General features: G+C 48.2%; 1 protein-coding gene across 2 annotated transcripts in view; it reads left to right on the forward strand.

Annotated features, from left to right (window-relative positions):
• CPEB1 (cytoplasmic polyadenylation element binding protein 1) overlaps window positions 1-25610 on the forward strand; it is an 85389-nt gene that overhangs the window by 44524 nt on the left and 15255 nt on the right. For both annotated transcript variants that reach the window (XM_040970147.1, XM_040970148.1), the window contains one exon: window positions 19294-19482. In XM_040970147.1, the coding sequence (XP_040826081.1) occupies window positions 19294-19482 (189 nt within the window). The remainder of the gene's footprint in view (window positions 1-19293; window positions 19483-25610) is intronic.

Raw genomic sequence — 25610 nt, forward strand, 5'->3', positions numbered from 1 at the left:
AAGAAACACCTATTCCAAAATATCAGATGGGACTATAGTTGGGTCAGCCATCTTCCCTCTCGATTTTCATGAGGAAGAAGTTCAATTGTAATCTTTAGAAATAAGGCAGTGGTGACATCTTGGGAGCACCAGGCTGTGGAATTGGCTTTTTTGCTAAGACGGATATTGTGGGGTGTGTAGGAGCAGCTGGAGTCAAGGATGAACTCGTGACCACACGAATGGGGACCTGAGTGAGAACGAGAGTCCAGGGATGACTGGTAGACAGGGCAGGGCGGTCTGTGCCCGAGTGTAGACCAGGAACAGTGAGCCAGGGAGCAAGTTGGGATCAGCAGCTTGCCTTTGTCGCATTCTGCCTCTGCCACTTGGCGGTATCACCCTGGTCTGCTCTGGGCCTTGCTTGTGCTCTAGCAAGCAAGGAGGGCTTGACCAGATGGTCTGGGAGCTCCTTCCTTCCTTGGCTTTTGGACTGACTTTCTGGTCCCATCTCATGGTGTTCAGAACTTTGGTCCCAGAAATTTGTATCCTGTGTGGATTGCTCAGTCCTTACTTGAGGGCTGGACTTAACACAGAACACAGACCTGAATATAACCAGCTTTATCAAGATGTAGCACCTGCCGGGAAGCTCTTGATATATGCGTCCAGTACCCAAAAAGGAATGGAATGAAAGGGTAAATTAGTTTGGGTGCCAAGCCAAAAATTGAGATCCATGGTTAACTTCATAGTAGTTAACTTCATGAACTTTCTAAAGATGGATTGTGCCTCAGTCACTGAAAACAAAAGATGCTAAGTCCAGAGCCCTCTAGTTGTTTCTAAGACTCCTTCTCTGTCTTTTTGCTTCCTAGAGTAGTTTTTGTTTTCTCCTTACTGCAGAATTACTGTTTTCTGAGGAAGCGGTAGGGAAGTTATTTTTCTACTGTGTCCAGTTAGAAAAGTCTTGAATTCTTCTCAACAGGCTTGGCCCTCGTTGTGCCCATCTCTGCACTCTCTGGACCTGGGTCAGATGGCCATTTGTGGAACACTGCCATGACCAGGAAGGTAGAATTCTGATAGAAGATGGCATTTGGATATTTGGAGGCCTAAGAAGGAACAGCAGCTCCACAAAAATCTAGTGTTTAGAGATTTTTGAAAACATGATCTCGGGATTCATGAACAAGGAATGTTCAAACTCTTGGTTATATACAGTATTTTTTTACTGTTTTTTTTTTTTTCAGATGGACTTCTGTCTGCTAGTCCATTCCCTAAATGGCTTTGATGGCCAACGCTGGGCCAGGCCAAAACCAGGAGCCCAAGACTCCCTCCAGGTCTCCTTCCTGGGTGTCAGGGCCAGAATCTTTGGCCGTCTTCCATGGCTTTCCCAGGTGCATTAACAGGTAGCTGGATTGGAAGTAGAACATGTGGAACTTGAACCAGAATTCCTGTATGGTATAGTACCCGTGGTCTAACCCACTGCACTACAACACTACCCCCAACTGGGTATTTTTTAAGTCAGTATATGGGGCCTGTTGCGGTACCCTAGCAGCTGGTGTCCTCGCTTTGCATGCCTTGGGATCCCATATTGGCACCAGTTTTAAGCCCGGCAGCTTCACTTTTCATCCAGCTCCATGCTTGTGGCCTGGGAAAGCAGTCCAGTATGGGCCAAAGCCTTGGAACCCTGCAGAAACTTGGGACCCAGAAGAAGCTCCCGGTTCCTGGCTTTGGATTGATGCAGCTCCTGCCATTGTGGCTACTTGAGGAGTGAATCAGTGGACAGAGGATCTTTTCTGTCTCTTCTCCTTTCTGTATATGTGACTTTTGAATAAAAATAAATCTTAAAATCAATATATTCCACAGTTAGACACCAGCTTATATTCATTAGAAAGATGAGCATTATTACCCAGAAATAACAAGTATAAAATGGTGTAGCTGCTATGGAAATACACTATGGTTGGTGCTTCATAAAGAGTTGAGCATAGAATTACAATACATCCAGCACTGCCACTTCTAGGTGTGCACCCCCGAACAATTCAGGTGCTTGAACACCATTTGTACACCAATTTTTCTTAGCACTATTCCACAATAAACAAAAAAGAAAACACTTCTTATGTCTGTCCACAGATGAATGAATAAAATATGCATATAGAATATCTCCTCTCATGTATGCTACAATTTGAATGAACCTTAAAAATGTTATACCAAGAAAATAAACCTCAAAGGACAATTGTTATATAGTTCCACATGAGTGAAATCCTTAGAATAGTCAAAGGGTAGTGAAACATTTAAAACCGTGGTTCCTAGGGCTGGAAAGGATAGGTTGTTGAATATATACAGAGTTTCAGTTGGAATGAGGAAGTCATAGATGTGAACAGTGGTGATCTCATAAAAAATTGATGTGTGAATGCCTCTGAAATGCACGCTCAATTTTATCTTTTACTATGAAGGCAAATTGTCAAGAGAGAAAGAGACAGATCTTCTATCTGCTGGTTCACTCTCCAAATGGCCGCAATGGCCAGAGCTCGACCTATTCGGAGCCAGGAGCTTCCCCTGGATCTTCCACAGGTGCAGGGTCCCAAGGCCTTGGACCAACCTCCATTGCTTTCCCAGGCCACAAGCAGGGAGCTGGATGGGAAGTGGAACAGCTGGGACACAAATCAGTGTTCATATGGGATCCTGGAGGTTTCAAGGGGAGCGTTATCCAATTGAACCATCATGCTGAGCCCCAGCACACCTTGTTAAATTTTCTGTATTTCATCAAAATGGCTTTTTTTTTTCCAACACTGTGCCTTAACAGTCCCACCACCTGTAATGTTAGCAATCACATTTGGAGTCCTAGCTGATTGGTCTCCCATCCAGCTCCCTGCTCATGTGCCTAGGAAGATCGCAGAAGGTGGTCCAAGTCACCCATGTAGGAGAGCCTGCTGGAGCTCCTGACTGCTGTCTGGCCCATCCCTGACTGACACTGACATTTGGGGAGTGGAAACTGATGGATCAAAATTCTTTCTCTCTCCTCTCTGAATTAAAAGTTTTTTTTAAACTTTTTTTAAAAGTGTACCTCTTGCATAATTACTTCAAATACAAATTTTCATCACAAGTGAAAATGTATTCATTTAGTTTGTAATAGATTGAATATTTCTCTATTCAAAAATACTTTAACAGTGGGAAATTTTTCATCATTTATTTTCTCCTTTACCCATATTGGTAGTCTACTTCTGCCAGTTTTATCCTAATATATTTTATGCTTAAAGTGTCTTTTCCTGATTATATGTCATGCTTCTCTTAAAATTTCAATTAACAAAATGTAAGTTGTTGAAATTTTAAATTATTTGGAGTTTTCAGTTATTTACTGAAAGGGCAAGTAAAGTTCTGGATTGGTATGATGATGGGTATGACAATTGATCCATACAATTTGAACCTTCTAACTTCTGATAAAATTTTATTCTTTAAGATTTATTTTATTTTTATTGGAAAGTCAGCTATGCAGAGAGGAGAGACAGAAAGGGGTATCTTTGCGATGATTCACTCCCCAAATGAGCACAGTGGCCGATGCTGCACCGATCTGAAGCCAAGATCCAGGAACTTCTGGGTCTCCCACGCGGGTGCAGGGTCCCAAGGCTTTGGGCCGTCCTGGACTGCTTTCCCAGGCCACAAGCAGGGAGCTGGATGGAAAGTGGAGCAGCTGGGCTTAGAACTGGCGCCCATATGGGATCCTGGCAAGTTCAAGGCAAGGACTTTAGCCACTAGGCCACGCCGCCAGGCCCAATTTTATTCTTTAATTATTTCAATTGATTTAATAAGATTCATGAGGCCTTTAAGCTGACGTAATTTTGGATGGTTAACTGATTGCTGGGAAGACTCAAGGTTTCCAACAACAAATATATTTATCTTTATAGATCTTGTGCTCTGAGTAAATTTGTACACAAGAAACATGTGGAAATGAAGCCACATCACTTAGTTGAGCTCCTTGTGTGCCATGTCATATGTTACCATTTTTCTCATCTGCTGCTCAGTGTTTCATTCCCGTCTCCTCCATGTTTGTTAAGAAAACCTAGAAACTATTACATTTGTGAAAAGATCTGTTACCTAGTCACACCACACAGTGAATCACTCAGTTTTTGGCGGTAGACCAAGGATGCTCTGTTTATCAAGATTTCAGATGACTGTTTATCCTTCACTTGGAGATACCTTGGTTAACCCCCGCACACCTGCCTTCGAGAAAAATTGGGATACTGCTAGTTTCAAAACACACCTTTCCTAATATTTTTATTTAAGTTTTTATTTGAAAGGTAGGAGGAAGTCCCTCATCTACTCACTCATTTTCTCATGGCCAAAACTTGGGCTGGCACCAGGATTTGGCCTCCCAGGAAGCTGGATTGAGAAAGGAACTAGAACTGAGGTCCCAGCAAAGTAGAATGGGATGTAGACATCCCATGAAACATTTTGCTTTCTATCCAAAACCCTCACTGCACACTGTTTTTTAATATCACTTTAAACACATATGATGGCCTGGCTCAGTAGCCTAGTGGCTAAGGTTCCTGCCTTGCATGTGCCGAGATCCCATATGGGTGTCTGTTCCTGTCCCAGTGGCCCTGCTTCCCATTCAGCTCCCTACAGCAGTCGAGGACAGCCCAAAGGCTTGGGACCCTGCACCTGCATGGGAGACTCTGAGGAGGCTCCTGACTTTTGATCGGTTCAGCTCTGACCAATGTGGCCACTTGGGGCCTGAGTCAACAGACAGAAAAGCTTCCTCTGTGTCTCTCCTCCTGACTTTCCAATTAAAAAAATAAATAAATCTTTATTAAAAAAAATATATGGAAGGCAGAAAGTGACCGAGGCTGAGAGAGATCCTCACCTCCATCCACTGGTTCCCTCTTAGGTGACCACAGTCACTGGGGCTGGGCCAAGCCAAAGCCAGGAGTCAAGAACTATAGGTCTGGGCCTGTGCAGTAGCACAGCGGCTAAAGTCCTCACCTTGCATGTGCCGGGATCCCATATGGGTGCCAGTTCTAGTCCCTGAAGAGGCTCCTGGCTCTGGGCTTTGGATCAACTCAGTTATAGCCGCTTGGGGAGTGAATCATTGAATGGAAGATCTTCTGTCTGTCCTCCTCTCTGTATACCTGACTTTCCAATAAAAATAAATAAATAAACCTTTAAAAAGAAGAAAGTATGGGTCTGTTGTGTGTGTGACAGAGACCCAAGCAGTTGGGCATCTTCAGCCTTTCCCACATGCGTTAGGTAGTTGGATTGGAAGCAAAGCAGCCGGGCTCAAACCCATGCTGATATGGGATATAATCTGGCTCAGTTGATGAGCCACAATGATGACTCCTCATCACTTGTTTCAGTTATGTCTTCTCAGAACTTTGGAGTTTGGGCCTGGCATTGTGGCATAGTGGTTAAAATTGCTTACTGCCTGCGGGCACCAGTTTGTGTCCCAGCTGCTCTGCTTTCCATCCAGCTCCCTGCTAATGGCTAGGGAAAGCAGATGGCCCAGGTGTTTGGGCCTCTGCTACCCACCTGGGAGATGCAGTTAGAGCTCCTGGCTCTTTGTAACAGCCATCTGGAGAGTGAACCAGTGGGTGGGAGATCTCTTTTCCCCCTTTTCTTGGTAACTCTTTGAAATAATTTTTTTTTTAATCTTTGGGGCAATAGATTATTTTTAGGAAATAACATGGTAAAACTTAATGTAATAGTCATTTTTTAAAAATCAACAAGCCAATTCAAATAGACTATTATCAGGAAAAAAAAACTCACCTGATTTTGTTTTGCTCAACGTTCAAGACAAGCAGTGCGGCTAAAATAATTGCAGAATGACCCCGTGCAGTACCTGCCCCGTATGCTCTGCCCAGCACGCTGAGTGATGGCTGCCTTAGTGACTAGCCGTTCATCTAACTGCTTGTTGGGCAGCAGCACTTCTTATTTCTGTGGTTCCATTCAGAATAGAGTGTCAACATATGTGCAGCTCCTGAACGAGTTTTTAGTAGTTTATTCATGACCTTTCTTTTTTTTGAGGCAGAATCGATGAATGGGAAGAGAAGTAACCCCTAGTCATTTGTTAGGTACGTCAGGCAAGTGCGTGCTCTCCTGGCCTCTGAAAGGACCTCCGTCCCCACTTCTGTCCCACAGGCAACTATTGCTGATAATTCTTATTTTTATACTAAAATAAGTCTTAAACTTGATTTATTTTGCTAAAAAATATTTTCTTTGCTATGATACAAAGGATACTTAAAAATATCACAAATGACCCTGTTGGTGCCCAGCACGGTAGCCTAGCAGCTAAAGTCCTTGTCTTGAATGTACCAGGATCCCATATGGGTGCTGGTTCTGATCCCTGCAGCCCCACTTCCCATCTGGCTCCCTGCCTGTGACCTGGGAAAGCAGTCGAGGATGGCCCAAAGCCTTGGGACCCTGCATTCACGTGGGAGACCTGGAAGAGGCTCCTGGCCTCGGATCGGCTCAGCTCTAGCCATTGCAGCCACTTGGGGAGTGAATCATCGGATGGTAGCTCTTCCTGTCTCTCTCTCCTCCTTTGTATATCTGACTTTCCTACATAAATAAATCTTTAAAACAAAACAAAAGACCCTGTTGTCACTGTTATATCTGACAACTTGGTAACAATTTTAACAATATGCGATTAATACAGGTTATGTACCATATATTTTCTCTATCCTAGAAGTCCAAATAAATTGGATTGTGTTAACTGTGTACTCTAAGCTGAAGTTTCCATTTCCTGTGTTCTTGAGCCATCCGTGTTGCTCCATTGGCTGTCCTGTCTTCATTAGTGAGGGGTAACCTGGCCGTGCTAAGCCGCGCCGCTGTCAGCTGGTGGTCACTGGCACCGTGTACCAGGACTAGAATGTTCCAGGTAAACTACCCCGTTATTGTATGGTGGTGTTGGTAGACATATGCTCTCCTTTCTGTTGGTTGAATACTAAGGAGTAAAATTGCCAGGTCAAAGAGTAGTTGTACCTCATTATATAGAAAATGAAGAGGCTTTTCCCAGCGTTTGTCGTTAATGCATGGGAGGTTTTGATTGGCAGCACTGAATGTTGAGATAAACGCCACAGGCCTAATCTTAACCGTCTGGTAGGTCAAGGTCAGTAGTAATATTTCATTGAAACTAATAGTAAGATTTTGGTATTGTTTTTTCAAATTCTTATTGGTTGTTTTTACATCCTCTTGAGGTGAATTTGTAGATATTTTGCCCTTTTAAAAATTACTCTTTCCAGCTTGTTAGAGCTGCTACCTGCTGGTTCACTCCCCGGCTGCAGAGCTGCAATAGCTAAGATTGGACCAGACAGACGCCAGGAGTCAGGGACTCAGTTCAGGTCTCCACCATGGGTAACAGGAACCCAAACCTGGGGCCAGCACTTACTGCCCATCTGGATGCACATTGGCAGGCAGCTGGGTGGCGAGGGAAGTAGCCGGGACTCAAAAGATGGAAGACGGGCATCCTGAGCAGCGGCCTAACTCTTGTGCCACAGGCCTGCCAACTTCTGAACAGGGGTTCTACTGCTACCCTAGTTACGACACGTTTGTCGGATGTGGTAGCAGATGTTTTCTCACCATTTTGTGACTTGCCTATCATCTTCATGGTGTCTTGAAGAGCAGAAAGGTCCAATTTGTCAGCGTTTTCCCTAATATCATTGCTTCCTGTGTCCTAGACTAGAAGTGTTTGCTGCCACATCCAGCCTCTGCCATATCTCAAAAGATGTTTTCTTAGAGCAGTTTGTGGTTAGTTTTAACTTTTACTTTCAGGTTTCTCTGATTTCTATTCATGTTTCTATACAGTATGTGAGGTAGGAGATAAAGGCTCATTTAGCCAGCACCATTTATTATTTTTTTTTTAAGAATCATTTATTTACTTTTTAAGATTTATTTTTATTGGAAAGTTAGATACACAGAGAGGAGGAGAGACAGGAAGATCTTCCATCCATTGATTCACTCCCCAAGCGACCACGATGGCTAGAGTTGAGCTAATCAAAAGCCAGGAGCCTGGAGCCTCTTCAGGGTCTCCCACACATGGATGCAGGGTCCCAAGGCTTTGGGCCACCCTCGACTGCTTTCCCAGGCCACAAGCAGGGAGCTGGATGGGAAATAGGGCTGCAGGGATTAGAACCGGCACCCATATGGGATCCTGGCACATGCAAGGCAAGGCCTTTAGCTGTTAGGCTACCGCACTGGCCTCACGCCATCACCATTTTTTTTTTTATTTGAAAGGCAAATTTTACAGCCATAAAGCGAGAAAGAAAGGGAAGATCTTTCATCCATTAACTCTCCCAGTGGCCAAAGCTGAACTGATCCAAAGCTGAGGGCCAGGGAGCATCTTCTGGGTCTCCTATGTGGGTGCAGGGTCACAGACCTGGGCCATCCTTCACTGCTTTCTCAAGTCATAAACAAGCTGCATTGGAAGTAGAAAGCCAGTCATGAACTGGTTTCAGTATGGGATGCTGGGACCACAGGGTGGAGGATTAGGGGCTGCTGTGCAGATCTCTATCCAATACTTTTAAACATTTGCTTATAAGTATTGTCCAGTCGGGCCCAGCTTGGGAGCCTAGTGGCTAAAGTCCTCACCTTGCACCTGACAGGATGCCAAATGGGCACCAGTCCTGGTGGCCCCACTTCCCATCCAGCTCACTATTGTGGCTTGCAAAAGAAGTCAAGGACAGCCCCAAAGCCTTGGGACCCTGCACCCACATGGGAGACCTGGAAGAGGTTCCTGGCTCCTGGCTCTTGATCGGCTCAGCTCTAACCATTGAGGCTGCTAAGGGAGTGAATCATCAGACGGAAGATCATCTTTCCTGTCTCTCCTCCTCTCTGTAAATCTGACTTCCCAATAAAAACAAATCTTAATTTAAAAAAATTCTTTTCCATTTGAATTGCCTTAAAGCAGATATTTGGGGATTATACTGTATTAATTAATTTGGAATGAATTTTTTAGCAGTGTTGGCTATGTGAGCATAATATAATTTATTGGTTTATATCACAATGTTAACTTGCTGTATAATCTTTTTACAGTACAAAACAGATGTAGTACATGAGCACAGCTAAATGCAGAATGGTGGCTTTTCTTTCCCAGAAGCTGTGATTCCTATCTTTAGTAAAATAGACTACATAGAGGTGGAAGCAGGTTGGGCCTTCGCTTCACAATTTTTGTACAAATGATCTATAAATCCATCACCTACCTCATCCCTGCTCCTTATTCTACGTGTAAAACCAAAAAAAATGAGTAGGAGAAGTTTTTTCTTGGTTTCTACCATATGAAAGAAGCTAGTCTATAGCAGGGCCGGTATGTGGAAAATGTCTCAGTGTTGCCTCAGAAATGAAGCAGTAATGGCACTAATTGAGAATAAAACAGAAAGAATCCAAAGCAAGCAGAGAAAGAAAGGTTGTACTAAAAAGCTCTAGGTGCACTTGTAAGAAAAGGTTTCTTTGCATGAGTATTGTTAAGTAATGGAAGTGTCAAAAATACAGACATCTGTGTTGGACTGAATTACATAATTACACACGTTACCCCGAGTGGACCTTCTCATAATTATGGAGAAGCATAGTTTGTGTCATACGATGGTGTCACTTCAGTCCGAACCTTTAAGCAGAGCCCTTTTATACTTAGAACATCCTGTAAACAGTCAGACCACCAGAACAGAATTGTTCAACAGGAAAATGTTCACTTGCTAACTTAAATTGAAGGCACCTGTTTGATTAAAAAAAAGGAAAAGAAAGTGTGGAAAAGTACATAGAGCTGCTATTGCGTTAAGTACACGACACCCTAGACAGTTTCAGGCATCTAAATGTCAGTCACGAACCGCAGTAACATTTCTGTCATGCTGTTCGTTTCATCCTTTTGGATAATCCAGGCGCATTGGCTAGACAGATCCCACACACACTGGTGTGCGAGCTGGTGTATCGGCAACGCCTGTGTAACCAGTCAGTGCAAAGTCGAGGTTTCGTTTTCTTGAGTTTTCCAGGCTTCTCAGTTCTGTTCTAAAATCTACTGTCTCGCTTCCTGCCTTGCCTTCTCATCCTCAGATGGATGACGTTTCTCATCTATTTTTGCCACGCATCTGAGTCGTATTTGCACATGGTGCCTTTGGAGCTTCAGAATCCTTGGGATTTGGGACTTTTCTCTTTGACCTTCATCTCAAGCTCCTGCTCGGTCTCCCCGCTCTCTGTCTTGGTGGCATACTCCCTGCCTCCTCCTTCCACGTATGCCAAAGCTACCCTTCATTCTGGTTACCACAAGCTGCCAGGGTTCTGCCTTGATGGTGTTCGTAGTAAGCATCATCAGTAACATTTTAAGGTCCTGCATGTGTGTCCTTAGTGAGACCTTCCTAAGAATCCTAAACTCCCGGATACTCACTGTTCACACCTTGAACAGCACCCTAAGGAGTCTCCCTTCCTCTGACTTACTGCTGTTACATTTGAAGGACTGCATTACTGCCAGCCATAACATCAGGGAAAACAGCCTTCATATTTTTAAAGTTTATTTTATGCATTTTAGAGGCAGACTTAGAAATATGGAGAGAGTATATGAGAGCTACCAACTACTGATTGAGTCCTCAGTTGACCAAAGCTGAAGCCAGGAGCCTGGTACCCCATCTGGGCTCCAGTACTTGAGACCCAGGCACATTACCAGGAAGCTGGATTGGAAGCGGAGCATATGGGATGTTAATTTCACAGATGGCTGCTTAACGTGCTATACAATACTAACCCCTCTGCCCTTCATCTTTTAACAGGCGTATTTTCTTATTCATAATCTATTTTTAGAAATTTGTGTATTTTAATTTTACCTTCTTAAACTGAGGTTTGTTTTTTTTTTAATTAATTTGAAAGGCAGAATTACACAGAGAGGGAGAGACAGAAAGAATTTTCTAATCCACTGGTTAACTCCCCAAGTGTCTGCAACAGCTGGGTTTGTACCAGGCTAAAGCCAAAAGCCCTGAGCTGCATATGGTCTCTCACATAGGTGCAGGGGCCCAAGCACTTGGGCCATTTTCAGATACTTTCCCAAGTGCATTGGCAGGGAACTAGTTCAGAAGAGAAGCAGCTGGTACTGAAACTGTCACCTCTATGGGATATTAGCTTTTTAGGTGGCTGCTTAGCTTGCTATACTACAGTGCAGGCCCCAGATTAACATTTATTTAAAGAAAAATATTGAAGAGCTTGAAAAGACAGTTTCTGTTTGCTGGCTTGTTTTTCCCAATGGCTTACAATAGATGAGGTTGAGCTGGATTGAAGCAGGAAGTTGGGAACCCAAGCTGGTTCTTCTACACGGTGGGAGGGACCCAGTGACTTACACTTTAATTTGGCCTCCCAGCTTCAGTGTCCACAGGAGGCTCGAGTCGGGAGCTGGAGCAGGTAACCCAGATCCAGGTGCACCAGGATATGACAAGGGTATCTTTCTTTTTTTTTTTTTTTAAGATTTATTTATTTTGGGGCCCGGCGTGATAGTGTAGTGGCTAAAGTCCTCGCCTTGCACACACCGGGATCCCATAAGGGCGCCGGTTCTAATCCCGGCAGCCCTCCTTCCTATCAAGCTCCCTGCTTCTGACCTGGGAAAGAAGTCAAAGACAGCCCAAAACCTTGGAATCCTGCACCCTCCTGGAAGAGGCTCCTGGCTTTTGATTGGCTCAACTCAAGCCATTGAGGCCACTTGGGGAGTGAATCAATGGATGGAAGATCTTCCTGTCTCTCCTCCTCTCTGTATGTCTGACTTTCCAATAAAAACACATAAATCTTTTTATCCCATTTGGGATCCCGGTGTGTGCAAGGCAAAGACTTAAGCCGCTAGGCTGTCACAGAGGGCCCAACAAGGGTGTCTTAAACAGAGTAGTGATGGCTATGCCATCTGTGGGGCTGCCATTCCCCCAGCAGGAGCATGTCTGCTTTGGCAGTAGATGGGGTGCTGGCCATGTCTTCCTGCAAAGGCTTGTTAAACTCTGTATCTAGTGGTTTCCGTCTGCGAAGAGCAGTGATGTAGAAACAACTTTATGCCCTGTTAACAGGTACCTGTCTGCTGCTCACTGGGAAGTCTACGTTTTTAGGTGTTCTCAGGTTTTCTCTCCAGGTAGTTAGCAGGCAGCCAGCAGTGACTGCTGTTGTCCACTGCAATGCGGAGTGCTGAGGTGTCACCCATTGTAAGCAGCAGCCAGACACAACTCCCAGGATTCAAATTTTGTTCTATGTCTTTTTGTATTTTTTTAAATTTATTTTTATTATTGGAATATACTGAATACTCTGTATGTTGGATTTTCCGTCCACTGATTCACTCCCCAAGTGGCCGCAATGGCTGGAGCTGAGCCAATCTGAAGCCAGAGCCAGGAGCTTCTTCCGGGTCTCCCACGCAGGTGCAGGGTCCCAAGGCTTTGGGCCATCCTTGACTGCTCTCCCAGGCCACAAGCAGGGAGGGAGCTGGATGGGAGGTGGAGTAGCAGAGATATGAACTGGCAACCACGTGGGATCCCAGCGGATGCAAGGTGAGGATTTGGCCACCAGGCCAGCACACTGGACCCTGTTCTGTGTCATTTATTATTCAATGGGAAGAACCTGGACATTCTGGAGAATACAGATCTCTACAAGATAGTTCAATAAGCTGGTTAAGCGTCAGCTGTTACCGAGGTAAGGGCTCAGCCCCCCTCGTCACTAGTATTTTGCATGCCTATTGGAGGAGTGCGGCAGCTAACAGGGAGCTTTGCAGGTATCACTACCAGTGACACCCGTCCAGTGACAATGCTGGCACTGACTAGGTCCGCCAGAGGTAGGATGTGGGGCTGGGACGTGGCATTCTAAAATGTATGCCATGTTAATGCCAGTTATAAGAAACATAGGACACAGTTGGAAATTATGGGTTGACTTCATTTTAAGATTATTAAAAACCATGTATCTTCATCACTTTTTTAAAAAATTTGTTTTTTTCCTGGAAAGTCAGATCCATAAAGAAAAGGAGAGACTGAGAGAAAGATTTTCCATCTGCTGGTTCACTTCTCAAGTGTCCAGAAAGGCTCAAGCTGAGCTGATCTAAAGCCAGAAACTTCCTCCGCGTCTCCCACACGGATGCAGGGTCCTATGGCCTTGGGCCATCCTTGGCCTTTGGAAGGCGAGGACATTAGCCACTGGGCTGTCATGGTGGGCCTTTTCACCATGCTTTTATGATGAGTGCAAAATCTGATACTCCTATATCTTGATCTATAATGCAGTTTAGTGCGTAGCTGAAATTCTAAGGAAGCTTTTTGATCATTCTGGCAGCCATGCCTTGTCCTCTGAGTGGCTGTTCAACTTGTGAGCACTGGATTGTTAGCAAAGGAATGTTTCCTGGAGTATGAACTTGGAAAGAATTGTGATGAATTCAGACATGTAATTTTTAAAAAGTATTTTTATTTGGAAAGGCAGATTTACAGAGAGAAGGAAAAGACACGGAAAGATGATCTTCCATCTGCTGGTTCCCTCCCCAAATGGCTGCAGTGACCAGAGCTAAGCTGATCAGAAGCCAGGAATTTCTTCCAGGTCTCCACAAGGGTGCAGAGTCCCAAGGACCTGGGCCATTCTCCACTGCTTTCCCAGGCCATATGGGGTACTAGCTCTTGAAGGTTAGAGGATTAGCCTGTTGAGTAATGGCACTGACCCTAAAGCCTATCTTTTTGTGTTTGGTGAAGAATGTGGGAGAAAGCTACTAAGTTAGCCAGGAACTATAAGTTTATTTTCTTTCGTTTTTTAAGATTTATTATTTTTATTGGAAAGGTGGGTATACAGAGAGGAGGAGAGACAGAGAGGAAGATCTTACGTCCGATGGTTCACTGCCCAAGTGGCTGTAATAGCTGGAGCTGAGCCAATCAAAAGCCAGGAGCCTGGAGCTCTTCCAGGTTTCCCACGTGGCTACAAAGTCCCAAGGCTTTGGGCTGTCCTCAACTGCTTTCCCAGGCCACAAGCAGAGAGCTGGATGGGAAGTGGAGCTGCTGGGATTAGGACCGGCACCCATACGGGATCCCGGTGCGTGCAAGGCAAGGACTTTAACCACTACACTATCACGCTGGGCACCATCAACAACGAATGTCACCAAGAAAGGATATGACTAGTTACCTGCCACAGAGACTGAGGCAGACAGCTGAGGACAAATGCCTGTCGGGACAGGCATGTCAATGTGCTCCCAGTTCCACCCTTCTAACGTACATCCTGGAAGGCAGCAGTGATGGCTCAAGTCGTTGGGTCTCTGGCATCCACCTGGGAGCTCTTACTACGGTTCCTGGCTCCCGGCTTGGGAAGTGAACCTGTGGGTGGTGGATCTCTCCTTCCTGCCTCTGCTCCAAATGTGAGCAGAGCTGGTTGGCCATGCAGATTGTGGAGTCTGGGCCAGACTGCCAAATCAGATGGGAACCCTTGGTGTTTTAGTGAGATTCCTGAGTGAGGCCTGTGGTTTCCCAGGCTAGAGAAGCCCTGCCCTGGAGACTGGCAGTGCCCTCAGTTGGTGTGCAAGGGCCTCAGCACAGACCACTGCCAGAAAGGTCTGGACAGGTGGCTGGCTCGGATGGAATTCCTGCATGCTTGCTCTTCCCCCCTAAGCTGCCCTGATTTTTCCAAAATTAATGTTTTGCTTTCCTTGATTTGGGCAAGAAAAATAGTGTCCTAGCTATTAACAAAAGGAAAATAAATGCATGAGCATCTCGCCCTCATGCACATCAGCAGTTCATAGTATCTATAATTGGCCCATAACCAGCTTCAAGCCACTAACACGAGAGTTCTCATAGTTCTAATCATGCCTGTTAACAACATTGAATTCCCTCCTGCAGAGATTGCCATGCTGGCCTTCCTCTCCTTGTCCTGCTGTCCCGGCTCTGTCGTCCTCCCCCGGCTCTCTCCTGATGAGGCCACAGATCCCTCCCTGTGCACCTGTTCTCCCTGTCTCTGCTGGCCCCAGCACATCTGGCTCCCCTTCTCTTCCTTTTTTAAAGAATCAGTTTACAACATGAAATGCTTTTCAGTGAGGCTGACCCTGTCCCAGGAGCCTGCCTGGCTTCCTGTGTCCCTGTCTTATCTCTGAGGGTACTTCAAACCAGTCTTGGGGAAGTAGAGGTCAAAGGTGGCTTTATCTCGGTGCAAATGATGTTGAAAAAGTGCATGCATGGTTAAATAACTATTACACATTCTCCCTGAACTTTGAAGTCTCTATACGCAAATTTAAAAGAAGTTATTGGTACCCAAATCAACCCTTGATTCCATCTCTGGTGAACTTTTCTTTTTAAAGATTTATTTATTTTATTGCGAAGTCAGATATACAGAGAGGAGGAGAGAGAGAGAGGAAGATCTTCCTTCCAATGAATCACTCCCCAAATGAGTGCAACAGCCGGTGCTGTGCCAATCCGAAGCTGGGAACCAGGAACTTCTTCCAGGTCTCCCATGTGTGTGCAGGATCCCAAGGCTTTGGGCTGTCCTTGACTGCCTTCCCAGGCCACAAGCAGGGAGCTAGATGGGAAGCGGAGCTGTCGGGATTAGAACTGGCACCCATATGGGATCCCGGTGCGTTCAAGGCACTAGGCCATGCCGCCATGCCTGAACTTTTTTTTATTATTATTACATTTCATTTTGTGACACAAAAGTTTCATTGGATTCCAGTTCATTGGATTCCCCCAACCCCTCCCTGTGCCCTCCCCCCAGGGTGGATTCTTCCACCTTGTTGCAGTATTGCAGTTCAAATCCAGTTCTGGTGAACTTTTTAAAATGCCCTTGTATGGTGGAGCCCTCGTTACTTCTTGCCGTAATGGTTCCACAAGAGAGCACATACAGGTGCTATTCCACTCTTCCCACGTTTCCTCTGCCAGGCACTCGGGAATGACCACCTGCCTAGGGCGCTTCAGTTCTACGTTTTGGTGACATAAGAGTTCTCCATGGGTTAGATAGGTTCTGATGTGCAGAGCTAAAGCTGTAGTGGTGTGAGCCCTAGAGCCAGAGGCTTCAGTCAGGGGGAGCATTCCTCTACCTCTGGCCGGGTGATCTGGCAGGAAATGGGTGTGTCTGGCTCCTGATTTTGTAGACTGTGATGTCCTGGAGTATGGAGCCGACCTCTGGCCACCTCACATTCATTGTGTGGGAGGCAAGACAAGATCTGGGCCTCCTTACTCTTACAAGGCCACTGATGCTTTATGCAGACCCCACCATGAAGGCCTGTGAAAGGCTCTGCTCAAACAGGTAGGAGTTTGGTGAGTGTATTTCACTCTCTTGCTCTCACTCTGTTTTCTTTAGATTTGCTTATTTGAAAGAAAGGACAAGACAGATATGTCTGCTGGTTCACTCCCCAAATGGCATCAACAGCTTGGGCTGGGCCAGGGTGACCCAAGAGCCTGAAACTCCCGTCCAGGTCTCACACTTGCATGGCAGGGATGCAAGCTCTTGGTCCATCCTCTGCTGCTTTTCCAAGTGCTGGATGGAAGTGGAGCAGTCACAGTGGGCATTGGCTACTGTAGGGGGTGCTGGTGGCCTAATGTGCAGCGCCACAATGCTGCGCCATGGGGATTATGTGTAACAGCTCTTAGGAGACACACCCAGAACATGGTGAAACTGTGGCTGATTTTCAGTTTATGGTTAATTATTCTCTTGAGTTGTTACAAAAATCTGGGATTTGGCTATGAATTACTGACATTTTCAAAGGAAAACTATTTTAAAGTTTTGAACTGAATGAAGAACTGACGTGGGAAACTTGGTAAGTATTGATACAAGAAACTTTCAGGAAAAAACATTGGAGACATTGAGGTGGATTGCCTGAGAGTAAGGTTTTTTATTTCAGCCCGTGCTGGCTCCCAGATTTGGTTCCTTCTGAGGATCTGGCTGACTCCCGGCAGAGGGTTCTGAAGAACATCCTCTGATAAGAAGGGCCAAGTGCTTTTTTATCACAGGAGATGAGTGTGAGAAATGCAGGTGGGCCCCAGCTTAAGCAGCTGGCCTTTGCTGGCTGGTCTCAACTGCTCCTTGCAGGAGCCCTGTATGGACAGCTTGCTTCTCAGACTCCCATGGCAAAGCCAGGGGCGGGAGTCAGAGGGACAGAGTCAACGGCCATAGAGCAGTGTGTTTCTGGGATGGCCTTTGCGGTTCTGCAGGAGCTTGTGGTCAGTCCCAGTGTATCACTGGCTGTCTTACCAGAAACTGCTGCAGGCTTGCCCAGGCCTCCCCGAGCACCCTAGAGCCACTGCTGTGCCACGTCACAGGGGAGGAGCTGCACAGAAAGACCGAGGAAGTTGTCGGAGAGCACATCGTGGTGATTGTGAGCAGAGCAGGCCCCAAGGCTCCTCCCTGCATGCCACGTCAAAGGCTTAGCAGGCATGGCCTCCCTTGATTCTACTTCTAGTGAAGGAATCCTTCCGGGGTAGCCACACACTTTGGGAAAAACTAAAGGTCAGATATGTGAAGAGGTGAGGTCTCCGGTGCGGTTTTCTAGCTGAGAACAGTCGGGCTGCTGGTGCTTGGAGCTGCCTGATCCTCGGAGTTAACAGATGAGTCTGACAGCCTGGGTAGGGGCTGTGGTACTCAGGTAGCATGCACACGCATCCTGTCCTGACCAGGAGGCCAGGGGAAGTGCAGACAGTCTAGCAGGTCTCACGTCAGACCTGGAGTTCACCATTTCTGGTGAGTCCTGCTGATGCCAATGTGAAAGCGTGGTTGATGATCAGTCTCTGGGAGGCCCAGTGTGCCTGTGAGAACCAGATGCTCTGTGTATGGAATGGCTGCCTCTCAGAGATGCTCTTGGGTTGGGGTGTGGGGTACTGTGCAGAGACACATTCTGGAGGATGCAGGGGCTACTTATGTAGGATTATGCTTTGTTTAAAAGGGAGTGTTATGCTTTTATGTAAAGAATGCCTCTGGTTTAATTTTGAAGTTTATAGCTGTGAGAAGGGGGCTTGGTAGACGCTGAAGGCAGGGAATGCTGGGGCTATGGCGGTAGCACCTGCAGGGGCGGCATCTTGTGCAGCATGAGCCGTGGTGAACCTGAGCGAGTGGGGCATGTACACAGCCAGACAGGAATAACGTGACTGGATGACACAGCAGCTGGGGAGGAGTGCCTGCCACTGACCAGCCACCCCCCGCCCCCTGCCCCACACCAGAATACACACAGAGCATCCTGAGTCAGGCCCTGGCCACTCTCAGAGGGGATGCTGGCACAGAGAAAATTGAGGAGGCTTCAAAAGTTGGGCTTTCTGAGGCTTGGTTGCTGAGCTGTGTTGCTCACATAAATGGTATTGTAATCCTAGGCAGCAACCCTGAGGGAGGCCCTGGTAGTGCATGGCATCTCTGGCCCTCCCGGCTGGCCAGTATCACCCTGAGGGCTCCTGGAAGGGCAGAATCAGTGTTGACAGAGCAGGTGATGTGAGCTCCGGAGCCTGGGAACAGTACCTGGGAGACAGTTTGTCTCTTGTGGGGTAATCAGATGCTGCCTAGGGAGTGCTTCCGTGGTCTGCACCCACAGCTGCCTGAGCCAAGAAGTGGACCTGACAGATGTGCTCAGAGCCAGGCTCCTGTCCTGTGAGAAGGACCTGGAGCAGCCTGCTGCCCCTCCCTCTGCCGGAGCTGAGAACACCCGGAACTGCTCCCCAGGGCCCAGCTTGCCGTGTTTCTGAAGGTGCTCCCCTTTTCTTCCTCCACAGCAGTCAACACTGCTGTGTCAGGGTGGCTACTAAGGGCCACTCAGAGCACATAGGTTTTTGCCAGCAGGATTGTGAAGATTTGCATCAGGCTGCAAAGCCAAGGCTTGGGCCAGCAGCTGGAGAGAATCCAGAACTGGAGTGTTTCGGAGCTTGGGGGTGGAGAGCAGAGGAAGGGCAGAGCCGCAACAGCAGGCAGCCAGCCACTCCAGCTCCGCTGTCAGCAGGAGGACTTGAGTCGTGCCCACGGGCCCCCCGCTCGGCCACAGCCGCTGTTGCTGGAGACCGGGAGGGTGCTGCCTTGCAGCCCTACGCCTGCCCAGACTATTCCAAGTAGCTCGGTGCTGTCTCTCCCCGGGAGGCAAGTCTCCACCCCCGTTCTGTGAGGGATGAGGCGGCTCTCTATTGCACGGCTCTGCCGGCTGATGTCACTGGCCGCGGGCAGCATCAGCAGCCAGATCACATGCTGGCCTGTCTGTAATGCAGCCGGGATAGGGGTGTGTGCGGGGAGGGGGCTGCGTGGTTCACAGCACTCGCCCTGACGCCCCCAAAGTGCAGAGGCGGAGGCTGCAGCACCCGACTGACTTGAATGTCTGGCTCCCCCAGCCTGGAAACTGTTGTTAATGACATTTATTGTTGATACTTTAGGGGAAACCAGCCCTTAACTCTGGGGTTTCTGCTGTGTTCCTGTCCAAAACAGACTTCCAGGACTCTGAAGAAGCACTTGCAAGCAGGATGCTTTTCCCCACCTCAGCGCAAGAATCTTCTCGTGGCCTCCCAGATGCAAATGACTTGTGCCTTGGCCTGCAGTCCCTCAGCTTGACCGGCTGGGACCGTCCCTGGAGCACGCAGGACTCCGACTCCTCAGCCCAGAACAGCACACATTCAGGTGAGTGCCTGAGAATGTTTGGCTGGGGAAGGGGCTTCTGGGGTTGGGAGGGAGGAGACCCACCACCACAGCTCTGTCCCTACTGCATCCTCTCACCCCCTGGACACACACAACATGGAGCTGTTTGGGGAGAGATGAGGATGCTAGCTGTGATTGTAGCTGGACAGATGGCCACTCAGCCAGACAGCATGGCTTTTCCACTGAGCCTGCTGGATCCCCTGGAGTTGTTCCTCCGCCCCTGTGGTGGCCCTAAGAAGGGTCCCCTGGGTGACGGCCTCCAGCTGGAAGGGCCTGTCTTAGAGATGATGAAGCAAAACACTTTTGGGTGGGGGAGGGGACTCCCGGGCGGACTGCTGGTTGACCAGATCCTGTTTCTCTGTGGCTTTCACAATGGGGGAGCTATCCGGGAAGTGTAACTGCCACCGTTTGGATGAGCTGGGTGTTGCTGGACTGTCAGAATTGACTAACATAAGGTTAAAAACATTGATCCATCAAAGGGGTAGGCATGGGAACCCCAGTTCCAGAGGCCTTTTTCCTGTGTTTTGTAGGGAGGGTAACCAGGGGAAGGAAGAGCCACTCCCCCCTTAGGACCCCTTGTCTCCCTGGTAGGATTTGGTGGGGACACGCTGAAGGGACTTGCCAGCTCTCTGTGCTCAGCCCTTCCCTCTGCTGTCCATTCATTTCCCTCAGTGCTGTGAGCCTTGAAGAAGCTATTAATGAAGAAATGTGAACTTAAACACAACCAGTATACTTTTAAAGCTCTGAATTTGGCTGTATGTGTGTTTGAGCATGATGTAGAAGTGGCAGCAGACTTGCCCAGAAGGTGAGAAGAGGGGGAGAGAGGGTGAGGTGCGGCATCTGCTGCTGCTGGCGGGGTTGCCGAGCCGGCACCCTTCCCCTGCCACCATGGCAGCAGGTACTGCCTTGTTGATCTCTCTGGCCTCCGCCCTGCCTGGCACAGGTCTTTTTTTTTTTTTTTTTTTAAACACAACGCTGTGTGGCACCTGAGACTGTTGGGTCTGTTAGGGGTTTTTCATGCCTGGTTGTTTTGATAAAATACCCTGAGAGAAGAGAAGGTGTTGGATGGTGTATATCCCGAAATGAGTGGGGAAGAGCTTTGTCTAAAGTAACTACCTCTCAAAGGGAGGGGATTTTCTCAAAGTGCTGACCTTCGACTGACTCAAGTTTTTTCCAGAAAGATTGATAACTTCCCTGTCTGTTCCCCTTGGCAAGAAGTGTGGTGTCACCATTTGATATCCTGTGCCTGGGGCCTTAGCTTGGGGGCCACTGGGCTTCCCATCTCTCTGTTTCTCTGGAAGATGGCAGAGGTCCCAGAGGAGATGGGCGCCTGACCTTTGTGGTTGACGTTTGCCTGAGGCTCTGTCTTCAGATGGGGTGTGGCCCATCTTTAGCTCTGCATTTCCTTACCTGCAAGGATCTGTTGGAAACACAGCATTAGGGTCAGAGAAAAGCAAGTGGTCTGAAAGTGGCTATAAAATCAGGAGCTGAGAAGCAGCCTGGTTCGCCCTTCCCAGCTCCTCCCTGCTGCTCACTTTCTGCCTCCAGGGTGCGGATGTTTTTTCTTCTCCATTTCTTTTTAAGGCACTTCAGTGATAAATATTACAGGCTTCTGTGGTCTGGAGAGGGGACTGGTGTGGGTCAGCTGTGCCCCAGCAGGGCAGGCTGGCTTAGGGCAGGGTTACCCTGGGTGCCTCTTCCTCTCTGAGGGCAAGGACACATTGATCGCTGTCTCTGGCTCCTGGAGCTGTGGGATGGCGGTCTCTCTTCTCTCCTGAGCTCTGGGCCTTCTGGGAAAGCCCACGGAGGGTTCCGCCTCCTGGAGTGGGATGCAGCCTCCCACCAACAGCTGCAGTGCCAGATCGTGCCCCATCGCCAGCCTTGCGGGAACATGCAGCCCACGCCGCAGAGCCTACACTGCCTTCCCTTCTGAAGACCAGCCAGCTGGCATGCCACGAGAAGGGAGGAGGCAGAGATCTCGGCAACCTTGGGCAGTCCAGGAGTGGTCCTTAGAGAGAGCAGGGACCCTGTGTTGTACCTTTGTGGAGGCCAGGCTACAACCTGCTTTCTGGGTGCTGCTTGGTGAGCGGCTGCCCACCTACCCTCTTCTATACCCTGATGACATTCAGCAGCGTGGGGGCACATGGCTGAGTCCCTGGAGGGCATATAGTTGCTGTGCTGGGGACTTCTACTTGCTCCCCTTAGGACTCAGGGTGCCAGGAAAACCTTTCATTGAGCTCTCAGTATGAGGCTGATACAGGAAGGCCATTCCTTCTCTGGGAGCTGGGGTTCCTCTGCAGTGTGCTTGCCCCCAGAGGCCTACTGGAAGTCCCCAGGATGCAGGCTGTAGAACAGCACCCTTTGGGGCCTCACCCCTTGCCAGGGCAGGAAGCTCTCCTGGGCCAGGTGAAGGTCCAGGGCTACCCGTGGCAAGCTTACAGTGTCCTGAGTCCTGTGGTAGAATGGGCAGGGAGGGAATGAAGAAACTGACTTACTGACTGCTGCCAGTGCCAAATACATCATGTGACCTGGTGCACACACAGCTGAGGAAAGGAGTTGCCCCAGGTTGTCAAGTAGCAGAGGTGCCACAGCCATGGACAGGTGCAGAATTCCAACCGGTATCTGCTAAAACTGACCCTAACACACCAACAAGATGATCGATCTTAAGGGAATGTTTATGGACAGCTCTGGACTCTTCCATCAGGTGTTAGGGTGGGTAAAGGCCTGGGCACGCATCTGACTGCTGCAGCTTGTCATCAGCCATAGCACCTTGGTGCCTTCCCCCTTGCCACTCCGTTGTGTTGTGTAGCATTACTCAGCAAGAGAACTGAGAGACTCTAAGTCTGCTTTGGGAGTTGGGGAGTTGCACGGAGAGGACTCTTCATGAACATTTTGTATGGAATCCAGGAGGGCAGAACACATGCTCCATTTGAGGTTGCCAGAGGACATGTCCTGTTTCTTCCCACTTCCTTTTAGGGGTCCCAGGGCATCAGCCTGTTTGTCCTCTCTGGTTTCTGTCCTAACTGCTAACTGGTGAGAGGAAGGTTGCCCGGGCTGTGTCCCCTGCAGTCCTCATCTGCCTGGGCTGAGGAGGAATCTGTGCAGCTTCTGCACCTCCAGCCTCTTTCAGACAACGTGCATAGAAGGGTTGAGTCTCTTCTCTGTGGAATGCTTCTTTATGGGTGTTCCTGGTTTTTGTGGCAAATTGCTTCAACTCCCAGTTTTTCACTACTGTATTCCTGGCCTGGAGCACAGAGCCTGGCTGTTTACTAAACATGTGTTGAGTGATGAATGCTGAGCCATCAGGTTTGCCCTGGCTGTCTCTAACTGCTGAGTTCAGACAAGCCGCCTCCCATTCGTCTGCCCACTCCTTGTGTTGATTTGTTGCATAGGTCAGTTTCTTGGGGCCCTCACAGCTTCTAGGACATCCTGATGTGCTTCAGGTTTCGTCTTACACTGGAGCATGGAGCGCAGCGACAGTGCTCAATGCAGAGGGGGAGACCCTGGGACACCTCCTGCGGGAGAGGGAAGTTGAGACGATAATGTGTGCTGCACAGCTAACTGATTGGGAAGAAGGGCTGTGCCTGGTACCACCTTGGACCTGTGAGGTCCAGCGTTGGCAGAGAGATCCATCCTGTGATCAGGGGGAGTGGCTGATTCAGGTTCCCGTCTTCCATGTCTGAGTGAGTGTTGCCCCTCCACCACCCTCCCTCTGTCTTCAGATTAAGAGGGAGTGCCTAAAGCCAAGGATGAAGGAAGCAAAGATGGATGGCGCCGGGAAGGGGTTTTGTATCCTGAGCTAGATACAGTGACTCCTGAGGTAGGATTTTGCCATGGCCCCACTAATGCCTAATGGTGATAAGCTTTTGCCCTGATGGTCTTGCCATCAGCCGAGCTTAAATTGGCACATTGGTGATGCAGGCACCCAGCGCCGGGTCCTGCTGCCATTGCCGATGCTGCCCTCCTGGACACCGGGTGCCTTTGTAAATGCCGTCAGTGACTCAGCTGCAAAACCCACAGGAACTGGCAGGGACAGGGGAAAGTGGAGAAAGGTAACAATTGGTCTAAAAATATTACTGCTGAGTTGGGCTCTTGTGCCCCCGAGACAGCACCTTGGCCAGGCTGAGCTCCACGGGGACAGGCAAGTCACTTGAGGGCATGTGTCTGTGGGTCCCAGATTCCAAGAACCTGACGCTATGTCCAGATCCTCCTATTGATAATTGATTCACCCCACTCACTTCATCAAGTGCAATTCCCTCTCTCTGTCTACCTGGTGAATTTCTGTGCTGTTGAAAGTAGCAGCAGTTGATTTTATAGTCATTTGTCCATAACAAAGCAGTTACCAACTTGAGTCAGTTTAACTTGGCGTAACACTCTTCTGAACTTCAGCTCATCTCCCAGTTGTGTCGGTAATCCTGTGATGTTTCCCTGGTATTTTCCTCTTCGTCTCTTGTCCTGTGTCTGCCTCGGGCACCTTTCTGTTTGTGCTCAGGCTGAACCTCACACATATAGTCTGGAATGTTTCTTGTGATGTTCTACTCAGCATGTCTTGGCCATCACTTTTCCCTGAAACTGTCTTTTCCTATTCGTTCTTTCTATACACAGCCTCCCTCGGCCTCTGCTTCTCCCTGGGTTGCTCTCTTGTATCCTCAGAGCTCTTTGGGAAATGTCCCACATAAACCACCTTGGTTTCTTTGATTTTTTTTAAACCCCTTGCACTTTAGTTGCCATTATGCGCCAAGAAATATGGTTAAGTTACAACCTCCAGCCTTTAAATTGGTGAAGTAACTACACATGAAAGCTGTTTGTATGTGGAGAGGCTGATTAGAAACTTGAAGTAGCAAACCTCTGGGTTTCCTGGGTTAGCTTTATGTGTGCCCAAGTCACCCAAGGATCTTAATAAAATGCAGTTTTTGATTCAGGACTGTGGCAGGACCCAAATGCATTGAATTTTTTAAAAAAGATACCTTTTTTGAGGGGCAGATGGAGAGCATACCCAGTCTGCCAGTGTCAGGGACCCCAGTTCTAGCTGTCGCTGCGTGGACGGGAAGCTGGAGTCAGGAGCTGATGTGGGGACTGAACCCCGGTGTTTCAGGGTAGGATGTGGTATCTTGACCAGTAGGGCTAGAAGCCTGCCTTGTCTTTCCTCCTCCATTTTAGTGAGTCTTACACTGACAAGGCTTTCAGTGAGGCTTCGGGTCTCAAGGCATGCCACTTGGTCGTAAAGAGTGCTTGTGTGCAGTTGGAATAAAGGAGAGGTGGCAAGAGCGTGAAGACGATCATGTGTGAAGTCCTTGACATTGAAAGTAGTGTATGTAGGGCTCGGCACAATAGCCTAGCGGCCAAATCCTTGCTTTGCAAGCACCGGGATTCCATGTGGTTGCTTGTTCATGTCCCTGCTGCTCACTTCCCTTCCAGCTCCCTGTATGTGGCTTGGGAGAGCAGGGGAGAATGGCCTAAAGTAAGTTGTGTTCACAATGGTGTACCACGGAAGGTGAAGAGTCAGAGTCAGGGCCCACTGTGTGACTCATAAGCTGTTCTCGGTACAGAGGGCTGGCTGTCGCTACGTCGCAGTCTCCCTTTGTGAAATCGGGGTAACAATAACACCCGTGATTTACAGCTCAGTGAGAATTATCTGCCTGAAATGTTTCTGATACAGCGTCCACAAATGCTCAGTGTTTAGGACATGGAAATTGCTGTGAGTGAATGACTGGCTGCAGCTTGATTGAGGCTGATCCGAGTCGCAGAACACCATGCACTTGGAGCCCCACAGGAAGGTGGAGTCCGTTGGCAGCCCATGTGGGGGTGTCGTCTGTGTAGGTGGATTTATTACCAGATAGATGAAAGGGGTGCTGCAGGCTCAACTCTGGGCTTTGACAGAGCCTTAAGGGAGCCCGTAGGCAGGGTAGAGCATCTGAATCAAGTACAGGTGAGCTGAAGTAGGTGGGTATGTGACTGAAATGAGAGCCAACAGACATGTGAAGAATGTGGCCTGTAGCTATTACGTTGTCACCTGACACTCTTTCCCACGAAGAAAAACAGTCACTCCAGCCTATATGTGTCACCTGGGGCGCCCCTTTTTGTCCTCCTGCCTCTGTGCTGTGTCTTCT

This window comes from Ochotona curzoniae, unplaced genomic scaffold (assembly GCF_017591425.1).
Source record: "Ochotona curzoniae isolate NIBS_2020 unplaced genomic scaffold, NIBS_Ocur_1.0 scaffold_4701, whole genome shotgun sequence".
Classification (NCBI taxonomy): Eukaryota; Metazoa; Chordata; class Mammalia; order Lagomorpha; family Ochotonidae; genus Ochotona; species Ochotona curzoniae.